General features: G+C 46.1%; 11 protein-coding genes across 11 annotated transcripts; 4 read left to right on the top strand and 7 right to left on the bottom strand.

Annotated features, from left to right (window-relative positions):
- Positions 1-97: 97 nt before the first annotated feature.
- TRUGW13939_08802 (uncharacterized protein) lies at positions 98-1,546 on the bottom strand (the record flags this gene model as incomplete). The annotated part of the gene is made up of 1 exon (XM_035491931.1): positions 98-1,546. The coding sequence occupies one exon, from the start codon at positions 1,544-1,546 to the stop codon at positions 98-100; it is 1,449 nt and encodes a 482-aa protein (XP_035347824.1).
- Positions 1,547-3,046: 1,500 nt separating this feature from the next.
- Positions 3,047-4,357, bottom strand: TRUGW13939_08801 (uncharacterized protein; the record flags this gene model as incomplete). Its single annotated transcript, XM_035491930.1, has 1 exon — positions 3,047-4,357. One exon carries the CDS (start codon positions 4,355-4,357, stop codon positions 3,047-3,049), a length of 1,311 nt encoding a protein of 436 aa, XP_035347823.1.
- A 509-nt stretch (positions 4,358-4,866) lies between these two features.
- On the top strand, positions 4,867-5,999 carry TRUGW13939_08800 (uncharacterized protein; the record flags this gene model as incomplete). The annotated part of the gene is made up of 2 exons (XM_035491929.1): positions 4,867-4,956; positions 5,007-5,999. 2 exons carry the CDS (start codon positions 4,867-4,869, stop codon positions 5,997-5,999), a joined length of 1,083 nt encoding a protein of 360 aa, XP_035347822.1.
- A 1,794-nt stretch (positions 6,000-7,793) lies between these two features.
- TRUGW13939_08799 (uncharacterized protein) lies at positions 7,794-8,243 on the top strand (the record flags this gene model as incomplete). The annotated part of the gene is made up of 1 exon (XM_035491928.1): positions 7,794-8,243. The coding sequence occupies one exon, from the start codon at positions 7,794-7,796 to the stop codon at positions 8,241-8,243; it is 450 nt and encodes a 149-aa protein (XP_035347821.1).
- A 2,053-nt stretch (positions 8,244-10,296) lies between these two features.
- On the bottom strand, positions 10,297-10,616 carry TRUGW13939_08798 (uncharacterized protein; the record flags this gene model as incomplete). Its single annotated transcript, XM_035491927.1, has 2 exons — positions 10,297-10,416; positions 10,464-10,616. The coding sequence occupies 2 exons, from the start codon at positions 10,614-10,616 to the stop codon at positions 10,297-10,299; spliced, it is 273 nt and encodes a 90-aa protein (XP_035347820.1).
- A 938-nt stretch (positions 10,617-11,554) lies between these two features.
- Positions 11,555-12,720, bottom strand: TRUGW13939_08797 (uncharacterized protein; the record flags this gene model as incomplete). The annotated part of the gene is made up of 2 exons (XM_035491926.1): positions 11,555-12,259; positions 12,304-12,720. Coding segments are annotated over 2 exons (1,122 nt in total), but the record flags the coding sequence as incomplete, so codon positions are not given.
- A 1,119-nt stretch (positions 12,721-13,839) lies between these two features.
- Positions 13,840-14,635, top strand: TRUGW13939_08796 (uncharacterized protein; the record flags this gene model as incomplete). The annotated part of the gene is made up of 2 exons (XM_035491925.1): positions 13,840-14,203; positions 14,463-14,635. 2 exons carry the CDS (start codon positions 13,840-13,842, stop codon positions 14,633-14,635), a joined length of 537 nt encoding a protein of 178 aa, XP_035347818.1.
- Positions 14,636-15,077: 442 nt separating this feature from the next.
- TRUGW13939_08795 (uncharacterized protein) lies at positions 15,078-16,210 on the top strand (the record flags this gene model as incomplete). The annotated part of the gene is made up of 3 exons (XM_035491924.1): positions 15,078-15,514; positions 15,591-15,880; positions 15,930-16,210. The coding sequence occupies 3 exons, from the start codon at positions 15,078-15,080 to the stop codon at positions 16,208-16,210; spliced, it is 1,008 nt and encodes a 335-aa protein (XP_035347817.1).
- Positions 16,211-17,895: 1,685 nt separating this feature from the next.
- TRUGW13939_08794 (uncharacterized protein) lies at positions 17,896-19,926 on the bottom strand (the record flags this gene model as incomplete). Its single annotated transcript, XM_035491923.1, has 1 exon — positions 17,896-19,926. The coding sequence occupies one exon, from the start codon at positions 19,924-19,926 to the stop codon at positions 17,896-17,898; it is 2,031 nt and encodes a 676-aa protein (XP_035347816.1).
- Positions 19,927-20,778: 852 nt separating this feature from the next.
- On the bottom strand, positions 20,779-22,218 carry TRUGW13939_08793 (uncharacterized protein; the record flags this gene model as incomplete). The annotated part of the gene is made up of 2 exons (XM_035491922.1): positions 20,779-21,956; positions 22,002-22,218. 2 exons carry the CDS (start codon positions 22,216-22,218, stop codon positions 20,779-20,781), a joined length of 1,395 nt encoding a protein of 464 aa, XP_035347815.1.
- A 914-nt stretch (positions 22,219-23,132) lies between these two features.
- Positions 23,133-23,582, bottom strand: TRUGW13939_08792 (uncharacterized protein; the record flags this gene model as incomplete). Its single annotated transcript, XM_035491921.1, has 1 exon — positions 23,133-23,582. The coding sequence occupies one exon, from the start codon at positions 23,580-23,582 to the stop codon at positions 23,133-23,135; it is 450 nt and encodes a 149-aa protein (XP_035347814.1).
- Positions 23,583-23,890: the final 308 nt, after the last annotated feature.

Here is a 23,890-nt window from a genome sequence, read left to right as displayed (position 1 = left end):
GCACATATGTTTCTGTATGTACATGGAAAGAGTCCTAATTACAGTAATGATAATAAAGACCTATCCGGTTCTTGACATTTCCCTGAGCTGCATATACTCAAGAGGGCCGTCCAAACGGACGGTTCTTGCCCAGAAGCATTGTAAGCAGTTTCAGCTTTAAGTCTGAATAAGGGGGATACCGCGAGGCCATCAGCCATTCCACTGCCCGGCCCAGCATTCCTGTGGCTGGCGCATGGATAGAAGAACGGGTATGTGAAAAGGTCTCAAAGCCCGCCCTGCCGTGATAAGCTCCATAGCCGGACAGGCCGATGCCGCCAAACGAAAGTGGGCAGACAACGTAGTGAACCATTAGGTCACCCTGAACGACACCGCCGGATTTAGTTTTATGGATAATGAAATCTGAGATCTTTCTTTTCGCAAAGATATAAAGCGCCAATGGCTGATCACGACCGTTGACAAATGCGCAACCTTCATCCACACCATCCACTGTTATAATTGGAAGGATGGGCCCGAATATCTCCTCGGACATCGAAATATCGTCCGAAGGAGGGTCCTTGATCACAGTTGGCTCCAGAAAACGGGTCTTTGCATCTCGTTTGCCCCCGATAATGATGGAGCCTTTTGTGTTTTCCACGATGTGTTCCAACCGGCTGAACTGCTGATCATTGATAATTCGACCGTAATCTTTTGATAGTCTCGCACCGTTAGGCCAAAATTTGATATACGCTTTGCGAAGTTCCTCGATGAGTTGATCTTGGAGATGTTTGTTGCAAAGCACATAGTCGGGAGCAATGCAGGTCTGACCACAATTTATCGACTTGGCCCACATCAGCCGATGAGCGGCAATACTCAGGTTTGCACTTTCATGAATGAAGACCGGGCTTTTACCACCAAGCTCTAGGGTCGTCGGACAAAGTCCGCGAGCGGCCTTCTCAGCAACGATTTTTCCAACACGGCTGTTCCCAGTGTAAAATATATGTTCCCAGCGAAGATCCAGAAGCTCGGTCGTCTCCTCGACACCGCCAGTAATGACTCGAGACATGCGTGAGTCCATATACTGTGGCCACAGTTTGGCAAGTAGTTGTGCGGAATGAAAAGCAATTTCTGATGGCTTAAGGATCGCGGTACAGCCTGCGCAAAGGGCACCGATCAATGGCCCAATCTGCACCGAGATAGGATAGTTCCAGGCCCCAATGATGAGGACGGTGCCCTTCGGCTCTTTGTGCTCAGTAGGAGAGTGTAGAGCCCACACCAGGCCTGCCCAGCGAGATTGACTCTTCGACCAGGCGTCGACATTTGTGTAGGCTTCAATCGCCAAATTCGTTGTTACCATGATCTCGGCAAAGACACTTTCAAAATGGGAACGACCTAAATCCTTTCGAATCGCTTCTGTAATCTGCTCCACATTGTCTTGAAGAAGATACGTGAGTTGTTGGAGTTCACGCTTGCGGAACTTGACGTCCAGAGTGATGCCGCTATCAAAAGAACCACGCAGTTCTGAATGCCATGCCCTAATCTGGTCCTTTGAGCTAAATCTTACCTCCATAATGAGTGGGATTGCACGGTACTTCTAGCTGCAAAACCTACGGAACAGTAATTTGTTTTCTGGGCGGAGGTTTCGGCGGTACATGTAAAACAGATTATAACCTTACAATTGTTTACAGTATTAGACATGTGCCTATTTAACGTTTATTTTCCAGTCCTTGACGGTTTATTATTAGGCTTAGCCTCGGTACCGCGGGTATACGATAAGCCACTTTCCGTGATAGGCAATAATTAATTTGTACATTAAAGGTGCAAGCTGACAGAAGGTTGCCTGATGGCAATGTCTACAACCATGAGATAATTATGACGCATCTAGGTTTTGAACATAAACGCTTTGAAGCAAAGTATACGTAATCAATTTATTGCGAACGTACTTCGGTTACACGTTCATCACCATTGTCATCATACGCTGTATTAATATAAAATAGAACAGATTATAATGCAGTGATGACTCAAACTTCTAAAGCAATAGATTTTTGTAATCAGCAAGTTTATTCTATATCATTGCTCTTTTATTTAGTAATACTTCTACGAATTGAGTAAAAATAGAGAATGTTTTATACAATGTGTACGTAGCAATTTGCTGTGGGCCTGCTACACACTTATCACCATCACCATCATCATCATACGCTATAGCAATAGCAATAAGCATCGCCTAATTAAATTTTATTGGATTAGTATTCAGTTAAACAGAATGCTCTCATACTTTGGTGATGAGTCATCGTTGTCGTCTTCTGACGGCATGAGGGTGGCAAATATGCATGCTGACAACAAGCAACATGCAAATTTCGAAAAATGACCTAGGTACCTACAGCGTCCAGTTCATCATGTAAACATTCTGCATGAGAATCCGTAATGTTTGAACCTTGGCGAAAGTGAGGGTTGTCCATTCTGGACACGTAATCAAAAGTATACGAGAAAGGTTGTGGATGTTCCAGAATGTTATTAGCTGCAGATAGTTTCGTTTTATTAGCATAGCTATTATTCCTTGTATGTGCTCCGTACTTGAGGGCCCATTTTTATTCCGCTATATTCAATTGTGCCCCACTTCAGTAGTGTTGCTATCTTGCTAATGAATGTACCAGTTAGTTTAATGCCTATCACTACTATAAATGCATTTCGAAACTAATGTAAGGCGGCAGAGACACCACTGGAGTGGGGCACAGTTGAAGAAAGAGAGAGTAAAGCTGACCTGATATGTACTCTCGGCCAAATCTACCCACGACAGCAACCCTGCCTTCATGAGACAAGGTAAATGTGGACGGCAACTCCCATATCAATTGAGTTTTGACTCATAGATGTACTGTAAATTGTTCCATGGCAATATTTTAACAGTAAAATGATGATTGGACATGGCATTGGACGGATCGACAAAATTGAAGATAGAACAAGCTAGGCGAGGATCGAGTATCCTGCGAGAAGAGCGAAAAGAGAATAAAGACAAGAGCCACTATCATAGTGGCTTTCTAGCCCCTAGGGCCGGAAATATTTTGTGCATATGTCACCACCACCCTTTAGCAAGTCCCACTGTCTCAACTTTCGCCTCCTCTTTCTCTTGAGCAGCGTCCATGCATCCAAGACCCCTTGGACCCAAATCAGGGATAGTGTATCCTCCTGCCTTGTGTACTACTGGCTTATCACCTGGAATCGGCAGACGCAACGCCCACCACCACCATGCTTTCGGGCTTAACCAGCGATTCCGGAACGTCGGTTTCACGAAAAAAGGGGCTGCCACATATGTTGTCATGCCTGTTCTAGGTGGGTCGGTTCGGCAGGATCCTGCGAACTCCTTATCCGGACGACCATGTCGGCAAAATGATTTGTCGACCGCAAAAGCGCACTGAATTGATGACGGGTCTGAATCGCACCATTGAATCTTGAGAAAATCGGGCCGAGGAGGACACAGATACCGCAGACAAAACTTCCGTATGTCGAGCACGGCATACGTTGTGTGCGCAATCCAAAATGGGGTGGGTGGGAATCCCACGGCCTCACGTAGCAAGTCATCCATGACGGAGGTCAACGCCGTAGTGACGAACCGCTTCAGCGGCTTCCCAGGGATGGCCCAAAGAAGCATATCAACGGCCGCTTCGCAGAGGAGCTCGTTTTGGGGCATGTACACCATGTGGCGTATTTCGTGTCTGACCTGCCAGCGGTGTAGAGCGTGGTAGAAATCGAGCCCGACAATGCTAGTGCGTTGTTCACCCGGAGTCCAAGACGCAAGATACAAAGAGTAATCAATTTCAAGTGCGTCCGCGATTGCCCGGTACAGAGTGCCGATGGCTGCGAGTTCGACATCACTAAGAGAACGCCACTCCAACTTCTCGACCAACAAGACTGGTGTTGTGGCGAGAGCAGCTAGTGTGTACAGCATATCTTCCTCTCTGACGGCGCCTGATTCTCGATACCCAGCGTGGATGGCTCTCGTCCGTGCCATTGCTTGTAACCAAGGCACTGTTCCCCATTTCCTCAGGGTAAATTCAAGAAACAGCACTTGCGTCTCGACATAGCGGCGCGGGAGCTTTGGGGGGAGTAGACGTGAAGTTTTGGCTAACTGTGCCGAGATGGTCGGGATCGCGTAAGTGCGAAAGAGGCCCATCTCGATTCCTTTCCAGATCCAAAACGGGAATTCCGCGTGCATCAACGAATCATAGATTTCCTGGGCAACAGGAAGAGGCATCTCCTCATTGTCCAAATTGGATGAATCCGCAACGAGCCGGGCATGGTGAGCGGCACGCCGAAAGCGTAGACGACGAATCAAAACAACATATGCCACGCAGATAGAGGTGAACAGAATATGCGATGCATACATCGATAAAAGTGCAGGGGGCCATCGTCGCCACATGTGGTGTTGGCCTTCTTCTACATATTCTTGTCGGGGATAATGCATGAGTTTTGGATTGTTGACTGTTAGTACGAGAGAGGGGTATACTGTATGGGACCGCACCAGTCTCAATATTGCACCAAGGCTTCTGCCCAACGTGAGAGGGCACGAATGGCGACTATCGATCGCTGCTTTATGATGGTGGATTCAGGTTGCCATTTACATGTAGAAACGACTACCAAAAGGTACGTAGCGAGAATGGTGGAATATGCAGTCATTCGGCACGAATATGAAAGGAAGATACGTAGGCACCTCCATAGTGTTTGTTCATGTGTTAATGGCGCACTCACGTCATCCACTGAAAGAGACCATGAGTCATCCAACTGTCAGCATCACATTAGATTGACATACACAATAATGAGTTTGGAACCACTTACAACCCAGTTTCCAGAAAAACATGCGATTTCATCATCTCAGACGACCTTTTTACAACAGATATGGCAGCTGATCCTCCTGAGCCCTATTCTCTCAGCGTTGTTAAGCGTTCCAGAACGGCACCTTCCACTGACAGCCCCGGGACGCAACCTGTAAGTGGGAAACAACGTTTGCTCTCGTGTGAAGCTCATCGTCAAAATAGAAAATGTCGCCGCGATGGCTATTCTACTCTTTGAAGACGATCTACCTGTTCCCACGCGACGATGTTGCGACGATGATCATTCCTGTGACATGTCTTGGGACATGTGCTGCGCTATCACTACATACACGTCCACTGTTGCTGTGGGAAACATTATGTCGGATTCCCCTAGCCGTCCTTTGGGTTTGGCTCAATGTCCTGCTTTTCTCTATCTCCAATCAGCGGAGTGAGGCGGCCATGTTAGAAGACGCCATCAACAAACCATGGAGGCCGCTGCCATCTGGGCGGATCACATCCACCCAGGCACGACGACTGCTTTTCGTCGGAATTCCGGTCGTCATCGCATTGTCCTACTGTTTCCTCGGCGCAGTGGAGGAGACGATGATCTGTTTGTTACTGACATGGATGTACAATGACCTCGGCGGGGCAGACGAGCATTTTCTTCTGCGTAACGGAGTCAACAGTGCGGCCTACTTTTCGTACGGCTGCGGCACGCTACGCATTGCCGGTGGGCTGACGCTTCACTCTGCGTGGCACAATGGAGTGCTTAAATATTGGCTGGGGATGGCATCTGCGATAATACTTACCACCTTGCATGTGCAAGATCTGAAGGATCAGGAAGGGGACCGCGCCCGAGATCGTAGCACAGTACCCTTGGCTGTGGGAGACTCCCTCGCGCGCTGGACGATCACCGTGGGTGTTCTGGTTTGGTCGATCCTCGCACCCATGTACTGGTTATATTGGGCCCCGAACGTCTTGCCAGATCGTCGCATTCAGTCTCCAGCGGCCACCATTCCGTGTATCCTCGCAATTCTAGTCTCCCTGCGGGTCATTTTGTGGCGCGATCGTCGCTCCGACAGATCTACCTACCGATACTGGAGCGTGTGGTTGATGTCGATTTTTGCTCTGCCACTCTTGGCGGCTATGGATCCGGAGCTACAGTCAACCATCCTTCACAAACAATGGCCGGCAAAGTTGGAAGCCCTAATGGCTTGATAAGCACCGATTTAGTTGATTTTAGCTAACAAAGTCTCGAATAAGGGCCTTGTTCATACCTCCAGAGAAATGAAAAGCACTGTTCATCAAGCTGAGATGGAGGGGTAATGGCTTTGTGCTACTGCAAAGCTGATGACTTAACGCATGGTGACATTTAGGAACCTGCAAAGTGTAGCTTCACACATTTTATATCTCTTCGACTTTTTCTCAGCGCCACTTTCGCAATCTAATCCATACTGGGTAGTTTCATGAGCAAATAGGCAAATAGAGTACTTATGTTGCTGGTTTATAAGCTCCACAATTAGCGTGCGGACGATTAGAGAATTGTCGGGATGTGTAAAATTAGAATGCAATTTTTCTGAAGGGCACTTTCTATGACCGGCCATCTAGGGTTGCGCCAACGATAACTCGGTAAAGCCAAGCATTTTTGTACGACTTTGACTTTACTCCGAGTTATTCATTGGCAATACTACCAGGTGCCGGGGAATTTGTCATTCTCAATGCTCGCCGAAGTTGCTTCTTCTTTGGCTGACTATTACAAATGTAGGGAGGCTGTGGATGTTTTGGCGGAGGATGGGTCATTACTTTATAGGGAGAACATTCTCACATCCTTATAGATATGGATTTCTTGGTTTTTCAATCTCCCTATTCAATTTAAACAAGCTACTTCGATATCTGGCTCTTGAAATCCACTGAATTCATTGATTAGGCGAGGGCCAGATTCTGGTTTTATAATGCTTGTAATTCGTCCCCATTATCTCTCTCAAAGCAAAATTTGCGGGTTCTTAATAATTACTCGCGCGATCGCCAGTCTTTGTTGCTCACCACCAGACAGTTCAACACCACGTTCACCAATCACAGTTTCATATTTCTTCGGGAAAGTATCTCATCCTCAATATTAACGTGAAGTTTCGAGAGATTTGATTTGTCAATGATAACTAGTTATAGATAAATCGATATATGGACTGAATAGCAACCTTACTTAGCGTGAGACAAGAAAGTAAAACAAGAGTCAAGCCTATGCCACTCTGTGAGGTATAAATATTATATCACACAGTGAGCGTGATATGCCTGCAGCGCCAAAGAATGCAGCCATTTAGATATTGACAGAGAACCAGCTGAAAATATTCGACCGTGGCGTGTCTCACTCAGACCTCTAGCGATTCGAAGCAACTTCTGCGTGTAATTTTTCCTTCGGAACTGTGACAACGAGGATCCGTCAAGAATGATGATTGAAGCGAGGACCGCTGACTAGGTCATGAAGGCACCGGTAGTGACCAAAAGCGCCTGTGCGTTTCTATTAATGGGTAGTCAAAGAAATGCAAGGAATGTAGTGAATGATAAGGAACCTACGTCACTGCTTTGACAATTTACTTTTCTTTTCCTCCACAACTGCCGCAGATCAATCCGTCCTTTAAGCCGGACCCATTACAATCCAAACAGGAGGAACTTTGAGGCATGTTTGTTTGCGAAATATCGCAAGACTATAGGATGGCTGCCGACGACAGGAAATGAAAGGGAGGGGATGGGAAAAATGGAAAGGATATCTGCGATGACAGGGGTGCCCGTTCGGACCCCTCCTCGAAGCTGCATGTCAAGAAGTACGTCCAGCACCTTTTGAGACGTGCTGTAGTGGCGGCGGGGTTGTACATCATAATAAAGCAACAAGCGAGCCATGCGCTTGTTCATATAGGTATAGGAGAGAGCAAGCCCCTCCGTCTTGCTTCTATCATGAAGCTCACACTGCACTCTACACCAACGCGTCATTGACCTGGATTCTGCCCAAATTTCAACATGTCTTCCAAATCACACGAAACATCCTCAGATCGTCGGGCGAATCTAGCCTCTCTCGACTACAAAATTCGCAACGCAATCGGATGGTTCTTTTCGGGATTTCAGCATCTATCTACCGTGCTCGCGGAAAATACTGGGCTTGACGTGACTTCAGATAACTCATCCGATACAGACTTTTCTCGACCTGTCTCAACTGACAACAGCTTTATGTTGGAAGCCAACATTGCTGCCCCACACGTTAAGACTATCAGCTCTGGACTAGATGGGGGGGAAACACCTGGTAAGAGGGATATCTTGCTTGAGAGATCCGTCCCTAATGAAGAGCAGTGCTTCCACCTCCCACGCCTGAGAAAGCCATTGATATCCACGATCAACTGCAAAAGGTGTCGAAGTTGTCCGTTATTACAAATCGTCCGGCCGAGACTGTGGGTACAACAGAAGCGTGGTTAATTGGGATGCAAAAACAGAGACCGACAGAAGTCCATGTATTTCTCTACGCTGATTCCCATACATTGGTACTGCCTGCACCAGCCCGACGGTGCTCACTCCACCATCAAGTACTTCTGGAGAATCTGAGGTTGGAACAAAACATGTTAAGGAAATGTAGGATCTACCCCAAGAGCACATTGTGATTTAAACGTGCTGTTATCTTATTATTGTTCGTCGCTTTCGTCTTGTGACTGCATGTGCATGTTATTTCTCAGTGTGGATGCCATAGATATAAAACTGCTTGACCTCTGACGGATGAATTACTATATCAGTACGATATTAACTGTACGGAGAGCTTCCATGTCTCTAAAGCGTATTACCTCGTCTGTTTTCTTGTCTCGCTTGTCCCCGCACGTAGATGGCAGAAGACTGAGATGGGGTTTCCGCCCGGAGAACCAATATATTTGTCGGGACCGTTGGGTGGAGCAAGTGTTAGTAATACTTACGCTCACATGAGAGTACGTTCTACCACAAATAGCACCAATAGAATACTCTGCATCCCTATATGATATTTAGTGGTATCCTAACAGTGTAGAGGCAGATACGTACACAAATCCGTCATATTCGACTTCATTTTCACTGCCGCTAATGGACATAGACCTAACAGACAAGGCTTTATCATTATCAGCGTTGGAAAAATAGAAGCACTTGACAAAGAGCAGCTGCCTATATCGTCCTCAGAGGCAGCAACGATGCTAAAGAGCATATCAGCCACGACTCGCGAATTGGTGGGGAGTATAATCTACTCTGGTTGTGGCAAACAAGGCCGTCTAAGAGCCAGCCGACACATTTTCGATCATCCAGGCTCATTTAGAATATGGAAAGATCTAATAACCTTGTAAATTAACTACTCTACCTATCTACTAATAATCTTATAGAGCTCTATCTTCTATCTTCTAATAATCCAATTATCTTTAATTTATTTCGTTCCTCCTATCACCATGCCCCCAGCGAAGGTACTTGTGAAAAGTGTGATAAAAGTTTATATATCCAAGATGGCAATTACTAGCTCCAAGCCGAACTTCCGCAGTCTCGTTTTTTGATCTATACTTCTTGCTATGTCTCCTGTTGGATGCCTCATAGACTGTTTGCGTCGTCGCTTCCACTCCTGTTGCCCCGGCTCTCTATCATCATCCAGGATATCTTTACGTTTCAGTTTTGTGCAGAGTCCGAAGTGAACCTTTCGACCGGCCAGGAAAAATTTTGGCGATCTCTGCCCACTTCAAATTCATCCCCTTCAACTTCAGTGGGAGCGCATCTTCTCAGCGGGAGAATACTGGTCGCCTTTCTGACCTACAGAGACGTCAAGACACTTTTGACTGCTTAATTTAAAAACTGGCTTTGTTTTTTTGCCTGGAGCTAGTATCTTGATCCCCATCTATGTTGCGGGTTTGTATAATGATCCTCCATCCGTGCTTTTCCGTTTTGCCTACTGTTTATGATTGTTTTGATATTCTTGTTTAATATTCGTGTGGCTTACTCTAAGACGTGCTTTCATCTTGCCAACAGCAGGATACCCAAGCGGTATTAACACTAAATCAACACAATAATGATGTGCCCCTAAGCAGGCGGGCAGCCATGCACGGCATAGCCGCTAGCCCACTACCGGAAGGAAACAGGTGTTGTTTAATCGATCAAATGTGAATTCCATAGCTTGACTTTATATTAGGATGTCACTTGAAATTGCTATTTGAAATATGAACATCCCCAGCCTTCATCCATGTCAAACATTGATGAACCTGTTTTCCTGTGAGATTTGTAACCAAATTTACAGAACCATTTAGAAATGCATCCATCCATTTCACAATCCAAAATTTCACGGTCAACTGGGGAAGTGGCGCCACTCTCGAACCACTGATGGTCAGCTAACCATTTATGAGTCCCTTTACTGAAAACTGCTTCAGCACCATCCACCCCGTAGTCTATATCTACTGCAGCATACATAAGAGCCAGTAATGGCGCGTACTTACCACTGCATTAACTGAGACGCATGACCAGATATTCACACATATAATTACGGACCCCACTGGGTCGATGCCCATTGGCCCCCCAGCACGCATTTGCCGGATGCTTGTGCGATTTTGATCAGTGGGATGAGAACCTCTTTGCCCGGTGCTGACGTGAGGAACGGGTGCTTTGAAGGAATTAGCAGTATATCAGCCTGACATCATCTCCACTTACACAAGACAGGCCTTTCCACGACACACCCAAGACAGTCTGAAAGAGGAAATCGGTGAAGGTCACCGGCCATTCGTTCAGGTCCTCAAACACGTCGGTCCAATCTTCGAGACAGGTGCCGTCGTCTTTTCGGCGCTTTTGGATGACCTTCGCCATGATGCGCCCCAATGCAGATACATCACCAGGTCGCAGATGAGAGTAGCAATTGTCAAAAGAGGCTGAGCACGTTAGCGTAGTATACGGATGAGGCAGATATAATACCAATTGTCACCAGCCCTGAATTGGCCACCAAAATGTCTGATTCATGAAGACACACGCAAGCTAAGTCACATGAAGCAAGGTAGTCCATTCCACCAACGACCTAGACGATCAGCCCCGAAGTTAATTCATGGAGAGACCCACCAACCCACCTGATAAAACACAGCCGCGATCTGACCGGGAATTGGCCCGGGAGTACAATCCAATATCATCGATAAGGAAATAGGAACATAATCGGTAACGATATACAATGCATCATATGAGACAAATACTTCGTGCACCGTAGCGATATGCTGGTGTTGTAATCTGGAGATATTTGAGACGCTGATTCTTGCATCGAGCGAAAGTTTACGGACTGCAAACACATTAGGCCTTGGCGACTTATCAATAGCTAGGATCAATGACGGGTCGAGGCAAGAGAGGATTCGGTGGTAGTTGTCCCAGGGAGATTTCTCCTGCCATGGGATTAGCTCGGCCATCTTAGCAGGATGGTAAAAAGTGAAATAACTTCAAAGCACGAGGGGAGTATATGCCTTTTTAGGCTTCCAGGGAGAGCGTACAAAACTCGGGACAGAGACCAATTTTGAACCCCCAGAGGCTTTTTTTGGTCTCCACCACGGATGCCATGGATTTGATCACCTCGGGCCTGGCCACGAATTATGTAAGGCCCAGAACGTACAGCCCTAAACTAAAAACATAACACCGTGACACGAGAAAAACCGACATTGGTATGAGATTATTCTTTGTTCTACGGGCCCGTTTAATTCTACATAGCCTATATAGCACAATAGTCTTGCGTTTAGAACTGTGCTGAATTGGTACTGCTATCTCCAGCGTTATTCAACAACGATAAAAGCAGGTCCAAAGACCGTCGCATCCACCACCGCGTCGATGTTTTCAAAAGGCCCCATGGTGCGGGTCAAGGTGAGAATGGTTAATCCATTCATTTCATTCGTCCCATACGGAAAGACGACCTCGGCAGTCGCCTCCATATTGTTGACCTGGCGGATCGTGATCGGCTCAGTGACTGGTCGGTTCTGCTGATTTATAAAGGTCGCCGTGAGATTCTTTGGAGTGCTGGCGGTACTGGTAAACCTCAATTGAATGATGGAAGTCTCGGCTACTGGCTGGCTGAGAAGTTCCAGCGCCTCAAATTTTCGAAGGGATATGGTTTCTTGACCGGGGCAAGAACCAGGAACGATGTACTGTTGAATTGCACTGAAGGCTAGATCCCGCTGGCCACCAGTCAAGAAGGGAAGCTCGCTGGGTAGTTTACCTTCAACGAGGCGATAAAACCCTTCTTGCTCTGCTTCTTGCCCCAGAATGGACATCACAATGGGAATTAGCCATATGTCTCCATTCTTTGCAAAACGCTGGGCAACGTCCTGTAGGGTAGCCATGTTGATGCTGGTGAGCATGCTTCCTAGGGTTATCGCATCCGCCAGTGCCGAGACGGGGAACGAATAGCTGCATGGAGAAACCGCGTTTTTGCCCGAATATTGAAGGAGTCGGTTGGCATACAGTCCGTGCAGCTCCTCTTGCTGCCTTATGTCAGCTTAGCTATATAGCGGTCACTTTCACTTACACTCCGGATGGTGATGAGCGCGTCGATGAGCCTGCTCTGGCGGTGACTCTCCGCTATTTCATAGCCTTCGATTCGATTCGTCGTATTGGTGAGCAGATCAGAGAAGAAAGTAACCTTGAGGAGCTCGCTTGATGCCATCAATTGAAGACTGGTCAAACTATCCTGGCTAATAGCGTGAGGCGGTTCCATCTCAATCAACAGACCGTGTGCTTGGTCCTCGATGCTTTGCAGTTGCGGAACACTAGGATTTGGAAATCCGTCGGGTTGGCCACCAACGGAAGGAGACGCAATGGCCGACTGGAAGACAGCGACCGATGTCGCCGAATTTTGAAGAGATGGACTTGGAGTTGTCGTGCGCGGTAATGTGGGATGTGGTGTGGTACCAGTCGTTGCTACAGGCGCGACAGATACGCTAGTTTCTAAGGAACAGCCTGGAAAAGCATTTACAGATTCTAGAAGCGCAAGAAATATCGCTACACTCGGTATGATAGCCATCTTGTTTAGCAGCCTTTCTTGATTTTTCTTCGATTGATTTTATAAAATGAAGCCTCTAAGACTCACATATATATTGCCGAACGGAGGCTCATGGCGACCTACATGAAAACCAGTGTCGGTAGTCGCAGGTTCCATAAACGTACCACTAGTGGACTCATTTATTATCCCTTGTGAGCGTTGTGTACTAGTTGCGCCAATAATAGTCCCTTAGGGGTTGTTTTGGTGGCCTTTCATATTGTTTGAAGTGCCGCAATAGAAACCCTAATTCTCAACGCGAGTACCAATTTATTCGGTCGCCGTAGGTACAATCACCCGAGGGGGCCAGATTAGTACCCGTCCACTAGCCGGAATAGATCTTAACATATAAAGCACTCAAGTGGATGTACTGTACCACATCACTATATTGTCTCTGAGCACTCTTTCCCCTGTTGATACAGTACTTTGCATGTTCAGAGTACTGTAACAACTAAAACTCTCTTCGCTTTCCTCCGAAACGGTGCCAAGAAATGTTAGTAAATATATAGCTAGATCCGGGATAACACTGGTCCTTGGATTCGTGACGTGAAATGGGTAGAAACCAGAAGTGTAGTTTGAAAATCTTTCCAGAGGGATGGCTCTTTAGATCTATTTTTGAACCTGAACTAGTCGAACTGCAATCCGTTGGTCAGCATGCTTCAGCTAGCCTGTAGATAACCCAGGTCCAGAAATGGACCCTCCCTACATAACGCTGAAAGTTTATGCAAATGGGCCAACTTTCAGCAAACATTCAATGACAACAAAAATGAATCCATACAATCATCGGCCAAAAGCGTCTCTTACAGAAGGAGAACGCAAAAAGGATGACGCCTCCCTACTCACACTATCGACGAAAGGTCCCCGCGTTCAGACTTCTCGAGCAAGAAGCAAATCCCAATTTAGCGGACCGTCATTTAAGAACTCCGTTATCTATGCCGCCGAGTTTCGACAATTTGAACTGGTTGGGCTCTTGCTGCACTGGGCGCACAGGTAGACTGTCGTGATAGATCCGGTAGAACACCATTAATGTGGGCCGCGGAGTGGGATGCACCGCGCGTCGTTGATATCCTCTTGCAACACGGAGCGGATGTCAATGTTCGGGATAAACTCGGATGGATGGCCCTTTTTTGGGCTGCCAAGGGAAGGGCACCATTGGTCCTGGAGGTTCTGCTACAAGCAGGTGCGGACCGAACAGTGCGTGATACAAATGGGCTTTCCGCCCTCCTGGTTGCCGAAACAAAGGGCACAAAACACGCCCAGCGAATGACGATCGTGATGAGAAGACCTGTATTTCTATTTCCTTGGCAAGACTCTTCTCTGCTCAAGTTAACGGGCTTAGAGAAGACAATTTTCACCATAGATTGGGATGTGAAGGAAGGGTGGGATTGGGGTATGTATGGAGGATGTCCCTTCTTTTTCAATGTGGAATTACAGGAAATATCTGCTAATCAGTTGGCAATTGAGAGGATGAAGTGCTACGGAGATATATGTCCATGGTCTCGCTTTGGTCGGGAAATTGCACCGTCGATAGAAGATTGTATTGAGTACTATACTAGAACTGACATCTGATGTGGCTGGTCGCCAGCGACCTTCAAGCAAATACCACTTCTAAATTCACAAAATCATAAAGCAAATAACAAAAAATAAAGCAAGACCATCATGCATCATGTTCAATGAAGTAGCATGGCCCGTAAATACCGGGCCATTGGTTGAAAGACCACTAGAAGGAGAAGCAGGCCCTGATCCGGTAGCTCTGGGATATGCGGGTCTGCTTGATACCCAAGGATTCGCAGCTGGAGTTACTTCTACCCTGGGTGCTTGAGGGGTGCGAGTAGGTGTGATTGAGGGATGTGGTGTCGTCTTATTTGATTTTGTAGAAAAAAATTCCTCCACAACGATAATTTCCAGTTCAGCTGCTGGGGGGGAGAGATTCTCAATGATTATTTCAACCAAATCTGGGTCGTTTCGATCCAAAGGAATCGTGCGTCTTCCGAGCCTGAGGCCTGGCATCCATCTTGTCTAGATGAGAAGATCACGTAGGAACAAAAGGCCATCAACATATAAACCACCCTTGCGACATGCTGAATGTATCCCTCATGGAATTATATATATCCGTGTAGTCACTTTTGGCTCCAGCCAGATTTGACGTTTCTAGTTCCAGATGTGGACTCAAGCGACGTATATAAGCCTTGGACCGCCCTGTCTATGTGGACTTACAGACCACCTCTAAATTTCTTGCTTCATTAAAACTTATTCAAAGAAGAATGTCTGGAACTTCAGATACAAGTTCCACCCAGTATGTGGATGAGTTCATCAGCAAGAAATATAGAAGTGGGGTCAAGACATTGCAGCGGGGAATTAACGGCGACTCGAATGTTCGCGAAAACTCCATCCGAGATGTGAAAACACGCACGAACGTTGAAATCAGGAAACGTGCCCTAGAAACTTTGAAACTCTCGGAGGAAGTAGCATCTCGGCTCGAAGTCCAAGTTGACAAACTATTTGAGATTGCCAGTGGAGGGTTGGGATATATAGAGACGCTTCACCAGAACCCTGGCAATCAGGTGGCACGGGACCACTTGGAAGACATCAGCGTTCGCTTGCGCAGGTTCTGCACTGATAACAGCTACCCGGAGTTATTTTTTGAGGGCATACCTGAACGGCCGATCAAGACGGAAGAACAGGGGCACTTCGCCAAAAAGTGGGGACTCAGTTCTACGAGACGTCAAGTTCACACCCGGTTTTTCCGCATTTGGCCGGGAAATAATGAGATACAGAGCCTTCTTCAAACCCAAAGATGAGAAGACAAAGCAGAAGTGGAAAGAAGAAGGGGAAAAGCCTAAATACCAGCTTCTCACTTTTCAAGAACCCAAAGACTATGGTGAGAAGAAGATGGGCATCAAGTATACCAAGGACTTTTTCAACAAATACCATACAGCGTTTCTCTGGGTCTATCGCAAAGAAGCTCGTACCCAAACGGGAAGGACCATGCCTCAAGAGATTTGTATCGTGGCTTTCGATTACGACGGTAAAAAATGGTGGGACGTTTTCTCTCAGTCAGCCTATGGTAATTTCTGTGGCAACAAAAAGGCCGGACTTCGTTTCGATCAATGCAGACCTCGGGGAAGCTCCGTCTTATCGCTTGAGCTTGGGCCAAGATGGAAATTACTCCAGCAACCAGAAGCAAATCTCAACACCAACTGAGATTAAGAGCCTTCCAAGCAATTTGCGAGGTGAGATCTTGAAGGAGGTGGATGACAAGGTGAAAACGATGCAGGATGGTTTCCAGAAGACGCTGGATGAATTAACAAAAACAATTAGCAGTCTTCATGAGTTAGTAGCTAATTTAACCAGACGGCAAATCTCGCCGATATCCCCAGTGGAAGAGGAACTGTGAGAATCTTCATTCGATAGGACTGGGCGGGCCCAGCTCTGTTATCTTTGCTTTAGATAGTTTAGATAGTTAACAATGCAACATCCATCCAGAAGCGTACATGTCTTCCACACAATTAGATACTGTTATTTGTGTTGATGCAGCTGACAAACTTCAAGCTTTTCCTATACCGCCGTATATATACTTCGTCAAGCTCCATTAGTTTCTTCTGTCGCCGTAGCCAACGCGTGACTGCCACATTTTTATTATTGGTCTAAACGATCTAGTTACCAAAGCAGCTTTTTCTATCTAGTATGGTGACCATGGTGAAATCACTACCCCAACGGTCAAACGTTCAATGGAAATGGCAGCATATGGTAATCCCTTACTGGACGCTTACACTATTACCGTACGTTATCATCACAAAGACCAGGAACGTCAGATACCTTGATTAATTTTCGGAAATATGGTATTAATAAAGACAATCTTGACCCCTGTCTCATTGCCGAACCGCTCATATCAAATAGCTTGTCTTCAATGGGCTAGCTTTTCGAAACTTGCCCCATTCATGCGAGCAGGGAGAGGAAAATATGTTTCCTACAGGAGTTAGCGACATTATTACACATATATTGATGACTCACCAAGTGTTTTGCCATTGATGACCAAAACCCGGCGCCCTCAGATTCAAATGTAAAGACATGACCATTTTCTTTCAGCCTTATACCGACAAATACGTCCGCGTTGCATAACGTACTGTACAAGTAGGCTTTATGCATCAAACTGAGCCTTCGGCCATTTCGTTGGCGAACATGCTTTTTCCTTAATCTTTGCTCTTTCGTAGATCGACTAGTCATTGTAACAGCGTTCAACGTCGGATAATGACGTTTATTCTGAGGCAAGTAGCTGTATGTTTGATATATATCGCTCGTTTCTATTCTTCGACGAACTCATGTCTGCTTTTGGAAGAATTTGTATTTCTCCCTTGATTGGTGGGTTGTAATTTGGATCTTCAACCAAAATTGGCCCTGAGGTTCCAACATTGGCGGCAGGAATCTTAGCTGAAAGAAACCTGTGAATACCGTCTATAGGAGTCCAAATTTGATCTCCGAGTCCACCTCTGGCTTGAAATCTAGGTGTCTAGGATTGGCGAGGGCCTAGATTGGTGAAATCGTTCCTCGTGAGGTTCTGGCTGGACGAATTACAATAATCAGCCTCACTGGTGGATCTAGAACACCGACGGACGGGTCAATCGCTATTTTTAGTACAAACATACTCCACACGTGGCGAACATTTTACAATGCCGTGATTCGTCCCCGTTTATCTGTAGATTGCAAAATCCAGTGTTCACTTGCCTTCATCTCTTTAAGACTCACATCATCAATAGTATGAAAGGAATTGACCGCTATTGGGTTGATTCACTATATAATGTTTTCATCTTTCCTGCTACAGGAAATTTCATGTATACATGTAGTTGGCGGAAGCGATGAGCAATAACCAATAGGACGACATTCAAAGCACAGCTTCACGACAGTAGGGTAAGAGACCAGGGCTCAATGTCTTATGTATGAACCCCAGCCAGTCGCTCAGTGAACGTTGAAAAGTTTATCGTTGAGTTTCAGGGCCTTATTAGAACCGCAAAGGTCACCTGTTTCTCCTCGGTCGAAGCTATTGAGCGGGTGTGGAAACGAGGTTTTCGATATTATACTCACTCATTGTAGCTCAGTTTTCTGAGAGCACAATTTTTTGTAATACCCTCCTTGTTCTAATAACTCCTCATGACTTCCCTGCTCTACAACAACTCCATTTTTAATGACAATAATGCTGTCCGCGTTGACAACCGTTGATAGGCGATGCGCAACGACGATGACAGTTCGTCCCGCGGACAGTCGAGATATATTCCGTTGAATGATAGCCTCAGTTTCAGTGTCAACTGCACTTGTAGCCTCGTCAAAAAGCAAAATTTGCGGGTTCTTAATAATTAGTCGCGCGATCGCCAGTCTTTGTCGCTCACCACCAGACAGTTTAACACCACGTTCACCGATCACAGTTTCATATTTCTTCGGGAAAGTCATGATTTTATCATGCAATCCAACGTCCCGGCAAGCTGAATAGATGTCCTCCTCTGTGGCGTATTCATTCCCATATTGAATATTTTCTCGGATTGTTGTGTTGAAAAATTGTGGTTCTTGAGGCACAAACCCAATTGTGCCTCGAAGACTATCTAATGTCACGTCGCGAATATCTTGTCCGTCAATCTTAATATATCCCCCGGTCACATCGTAAAATCGAAAGAGCATATTCAGGCATGTCGATTTACCGCCTCCGCTCGCCCCGACTATTGCTGTCGTGCGGCCACCTGGACAACGGAAAGAGACCTTGTTCAAGATATATTGGTCTTTTATTTTAAATTCCACATTGTGAAATTCCACGTCGCCTTCTTCGATGCAAAGCCGCTCCGCCGTAGAGCTGTTCACTATAGATGGTTGTTGCTCAAGAAGCTTGACCATATTTTCCGCGTCGACTAAACTCGAAGCGATGGACTGAAACAGAGCCGGAGCCGATTTGAGAGAGCCGCTGAATCTATCCCAAAAAGAAATACACGTCAGATAACGGCCAAGGAGTAGACGGCCTTGAGAGATCTGATATGCAGCGCGAAGGCAGACGCCAATGTAACCAGTCAACAAGACTATCGATTGTACAGCGTATTGGCCCAAACCCAGATATGTAACCGACCGGCGAGCGTCGATACTGTCATGAACTGCTTCGCTGTAACGTAGCTTCTCGTCTGTCTCTCGGCTGAATAATGACACAGTATTCCAATTTGCAGTGGTCTCATGTAGGACGGTCTTTTCTCTCCCGAGCATGGAGTTTCTCTTTCTCTGCAACTGAAGTGTCCTAGCCAAGAATTCCCCATTCAACCAGACATAAAATATTGCTATAGATGTCATGAGTAACCCCATGTACGGCCCTAAAGTTGTTAGGAGGAGACCTGGTGCTAGAACAAGATCGGCAAGCATAGGGACTATGTCTGTAATCAATCGGTTGAAAGAACTGTTGATGCCTAGGCCACGGTTGAGACCTTCCCATAATTTACTAGACTCCTTGGCGTCATGGAAGTCCTTGGACAGATCCAATATCTTGCTGTGGGGCTCTATAAGAAGCCTCCCGATTGACCAATAAGTAATCGGCATCCAAAAAAGGTCATATAAGATCACACAACCAAACTTCAAGACTCGGAGAAATAACACCATGCACAATTCACTCCATGGCATCTCCATTTTCATAAGTCTGTTGATGACATACCCGTCTTGTAGTGCTATAAGAACACCAAGTACCCGCTGGGAACAGACAAGGAGGAAAGTTCCAATAAACCGCAACTGGAGATTTGCCTTGCCTTTCGGCCACAGAAAGGGGAGAATGTGTTTGAATGCATTCCACATCTCTCGAAAACCCATTTGGTCGCCAGGTGTTTGGCCTTCATCAGCCTCATCAATCGAATGCATGGGCTGTTCCCTTCTGGGTTGGTTGGATCCTGCCAGGAGTGGCTCGTTCTCCTCATCAGATCCACTACGACGTCGTCTTGGATAAAATCTTCGAATAAGAATGATGATCAGGAGGGTGATCAGGACACATAGTCGGGCGATTTGAATAGTTATCCGGCATATTGTAGTCCAGCCGTCGATTTGACACGCGTTTAGATCAATAATCATGAACCAAACCTCTGCAACCCCATAAGCCATGTAGCATATCCAAGACGGAGCCCAAAACGGATTTGTTGGATATTTGAATTCAAAAAGAAACGTCAAAAACCATAACAAAAAGGATCCACACGCATAAAAAATTTCAGATTCGGAGAAATTGCCTGCTATCAATACGGCTGCTTCAATGGCGTATGAACCCAGAAGACATATCATGCAGCCAACAGTAATGTTCCGAAGAGCTGTAGACTCTGTTATTGACGATCCACTGTTCATGGCAAAGGAGGTAACCCCCCGTCCTATAATATAGAAGATGCCGGCGAGAAGAGGGAGAATGTATTGTAACGTGGAGGGGGCACCTACACCCCTGTGGCTGCATGTTGGACTCATGATGGTATAATGTTAGAAAGAAACTGAGGTGGGAACAAAAAGGACAATCTGCCCTCGGAAAATGAATCGTTTAAGTACACTGGGATCACTGTCGCCTGAAAGCACCACTAGCGCTGTGTACATGGTGTGATCTAGAGCCATGCACCATCAGGGATTTATTTTGTGGCTTTACCGATAGTCTGCCAACACATATCATGTGCCAGATTGTTTCCTGTCTTGACAAACCCAAGCCATTTGGCGATATATGCGCAACACTAATGCATGCCGGTGAACAAGTGTTGCAGTAGTCTAGAAGCATGAGAAAAGCCACCAATGTGATATCTAGTGCATAAGTAGCATGCAAATTATGGATCAATATTTTTTTCTTTTTTTAATCTTTCGGTTTTCTCCGTCTCTAAACGAAAGGACATGAGGTTTGTTTTTTAGTCAGTGGTGAAGAAGAACTCTGTTTAAAATAATACCCCGGAGGTAAAAAACACATCTTTGACTCAGTTCAATACCAAGTCAACTGACTACAGTCCACGCCTTCGCTGCTTTCCGTTCATTTACCACCCACTCTTGAACACCATCAACAGCATGAACAGGAGAATGTTTATGCTGTAAAAGAAAATTCTCGATTGTGGCTGGACTGAATTCTTCCTCTGGTATCTGGGAGGCAAATGCTTTGGTAAGCCGTTCAAGCTCATCCTCACCCACGTCCCCCAGCTTTTTGTCCTCGTTTGGTTGTTTCTGGAAGATTTTGCGGAAAAGCTGAGCAGCCATATAGCTATCAGCACATTTGAAGAGTATTTTTTTATCGACACGACCGGGTCGGATGAGTGCTTCATCCAGCGCGTGCGGGCGATTCGTGGACATCATTAGTATACGGCCCTCGGGAGATGAGACCCCATCAAGGACATTCAAGAGACCGGATAGTGATACCTCAGACCGCGGCGTGTTCTGGCGGCTTTGGGCCTTACCAGCAATCTCTCGTTCCAGACCAACGGCATCCACGTCCTCGAGGAAAACGATACATCGAGAAGGCAGCTCGGTAAATAACCTACTCAGTGTGTTGTCCGTCAAATTGGATAGGTTGAGGCTGTAGATTTCCAACTTAAAGTGGCTGGCAATCGACCAACAGAAACTAGATTTGCCGGTGCCAGGGTCACCGTGCAAGAGATATCCTCGTTTGTAGAGCATTCCTCGGTTTATATACCACTTCTGATCATCAAGGAACTCTTGGATATCCTTCAAAATGCTGTATTTTAGATTTTCGTCCATGATGACCGTCGATATGTCCTTAGCAGCTCTCCGGCTATTTATTTTCCATATACCATCCTGATGTTGAAAAATAGTAACCTTCTCCCGGACGAAAGCGAGATACTGTGCGCGGCACTCTTCCATCCATTCAAACAAAATATCCGAGGACGTGCCAATAGCGGTAATGGTGATATCCTCGGAATATTCATTCGCACGAGTGTGAAACACAAGCTGATGACCGTTGTACGAAAAATTAAACGATCCTTGCCAAGGAGAATAACAAAGGGGTTTCTCCCGCGCAGGCTGGTCCTGGACGAACGTTCGTTCTTCCGTTTTTATGCGAGCTATCACAGAGTGTGCCTTTCGGGAAAACAGTTGTTGACGTATCCAGTGAATAACCATGTCGTAAGATTCATCGGTGAAGGGTATATGGATGGTGCGGCCTAATATCAGTTAGTTGCATCCTTTCTGAAGGAATAATGACTAACCGAAGTGTCTGTCGATTAATTTTTTCGCATAAGCAGTCGCATATTGGACAAATGTCGCAAAGATGACCCCCATACAAAGTAAGCGAACGAAGGTATTCTCGTCACCAACTAGCAATTGCTGGGCAGACGCAGTAACCGTGCTGAATCCTGGGAAGAAGACATCCATGATGGACATCGGCGGCCGCATTGGCATATAGCCGTCTCCGTGTGCGTGCATTGCGAAGAGAAAATTATCCTGGCGTAAGCTAGTCACTATACTATGAAGCTAACAAAAAAGTTGAGTAATTGTAGCAGATGATATTTAAGGAACAGTCAGCCTCGTTTTGAAGGAAGAAAGTATTTAAAGAAGCAAAAAGGAGACGGGGGCTGGAACCTCTTCGGTCTGACTTATCAAAGGAAGAGCTGAGGCACACGTCCGAGCTCATCGCATCCTGGCCAGAACATGCAGGAATGGGTTTAGTTTGGAAATCAAAGGGTATTCCGGCTCAGTACAGTACTAGGCCATACGATGGCAGTAACTAGTAACAATGATTGGGCATTCGTTAATTGATCACGGCCATCGAACAGTTCATTGCTGTCAAAAATAGAAATATGATGCGAATCCCCTCGCTAATAGGTAAAATAACATCTACCATCGCCAAGTAGCATAAGTATTACTAACACTTGCTCCACCCAACGGTCCCGACAAATATATTGGTTCTCCGGGCGGAAACCCCATCTCAGTCTTCTGCCATCTACGTGCGGGGACAAGCGAGACAAGAAAACAGACGAGGTAATACGCTTTAGAGACATGGAAGCTCTCCGTACAGTTAATATCGTACTGATATAGTAATTCATCCGTCAGAGGTCAAGCAGTTTTATATCTATGGCATCCACACTGAGAAATAACATGCACATGCAGTCACAAGACGAAAGCGACGAACAATAATAAGATAACAGCACGTTTAAATCACAATGTGCTCTTGGGGTAGATCCTACATTTCCTTAACATGTTTTGTTCCAACCTCAGATTCTCCAGAAGTACTTGATGGTGGAGTGAGCACCGTCGGGCTGGTGCAGGCAGTACCAATGTATGGGAATCAGCGTAGAGAAATACATGGACTTCTGTCGGTCTCTGTTTTTGCATCCCAATTAACCACGCTTCTGTTGTACCCACAGTCTCGGCCGGACGATTTGTAATAACGGACAACTTCGACACCTTTTGCAGTTGATCGTGGATATCAATGGCTTTCTCAGGCGTGGGAGGTGGAAGCACTGCTCTTCATTAGGGACGGATCTCTCAAGCAAGATATCCCTCTTACCAGGTGTTTCCCCCCCATCTAGTCCAGAGCTGATAGTCTTAACGTGTGGGGCAGCAATGTTGGCTTCCAACATAAAGCTGTTGTCAGTTGAGACAGGTCGAGAAAAGTCTGTATCGGATGAGTTATCTGAAGTCACGTCAAGCCCAGTATTTTCCGCGAGCACGGTAGATAGATGCTGAAATCCCGAAAAGAACCATCCGATTGCGTTGCGAATTTTGTAGTCGAGAGAGGCTAGATTCGCCCGACGATCTGAGGATGTTTCGTGTGATTTGGAAGACATGTTGAAATTTGGGCAGAATCCAGGTCAATGACGCGTTGGTGTAGAGTGCAGTGTGAGCTTCATGATAGAAGCAAGACGGAGGGGCTTGCTCTCTCCTATACCTATATGAACAAGCGCATGGCTCGCTTGTTGATTTATTATGATGTACAAGCATCTGCAAACCATGACCAGTAAAATTCATCTATTACTTGATATCGGCGAGTCTAGACCATATAGCTTGCTAGAGTTGGTCACTAGTCCGCAGCCATCTGCACATTGGCTGCATCTAGTAATGGATTCATCCCGCGGCGTAATAATATGTTTGTAAT

This window comes from Talaromyces rugulosus, chromosome V (assembly GCF_013368755.1).
Source record: "Talaromyces rugulosus chromosome V, complete sequence".
Classification (NCBI taxonomy): Eukaryota; Fungi; Ascomycota; class Eurotiomycetes; order Eurotiales; family Trichocomaceae; genus Talaromyces; species Talaromyces rugulosus.
Note: the sequence above shows the minus strand (reverse complement) of the source record. Positions and strands in the feature narration are given on the sequence as shown.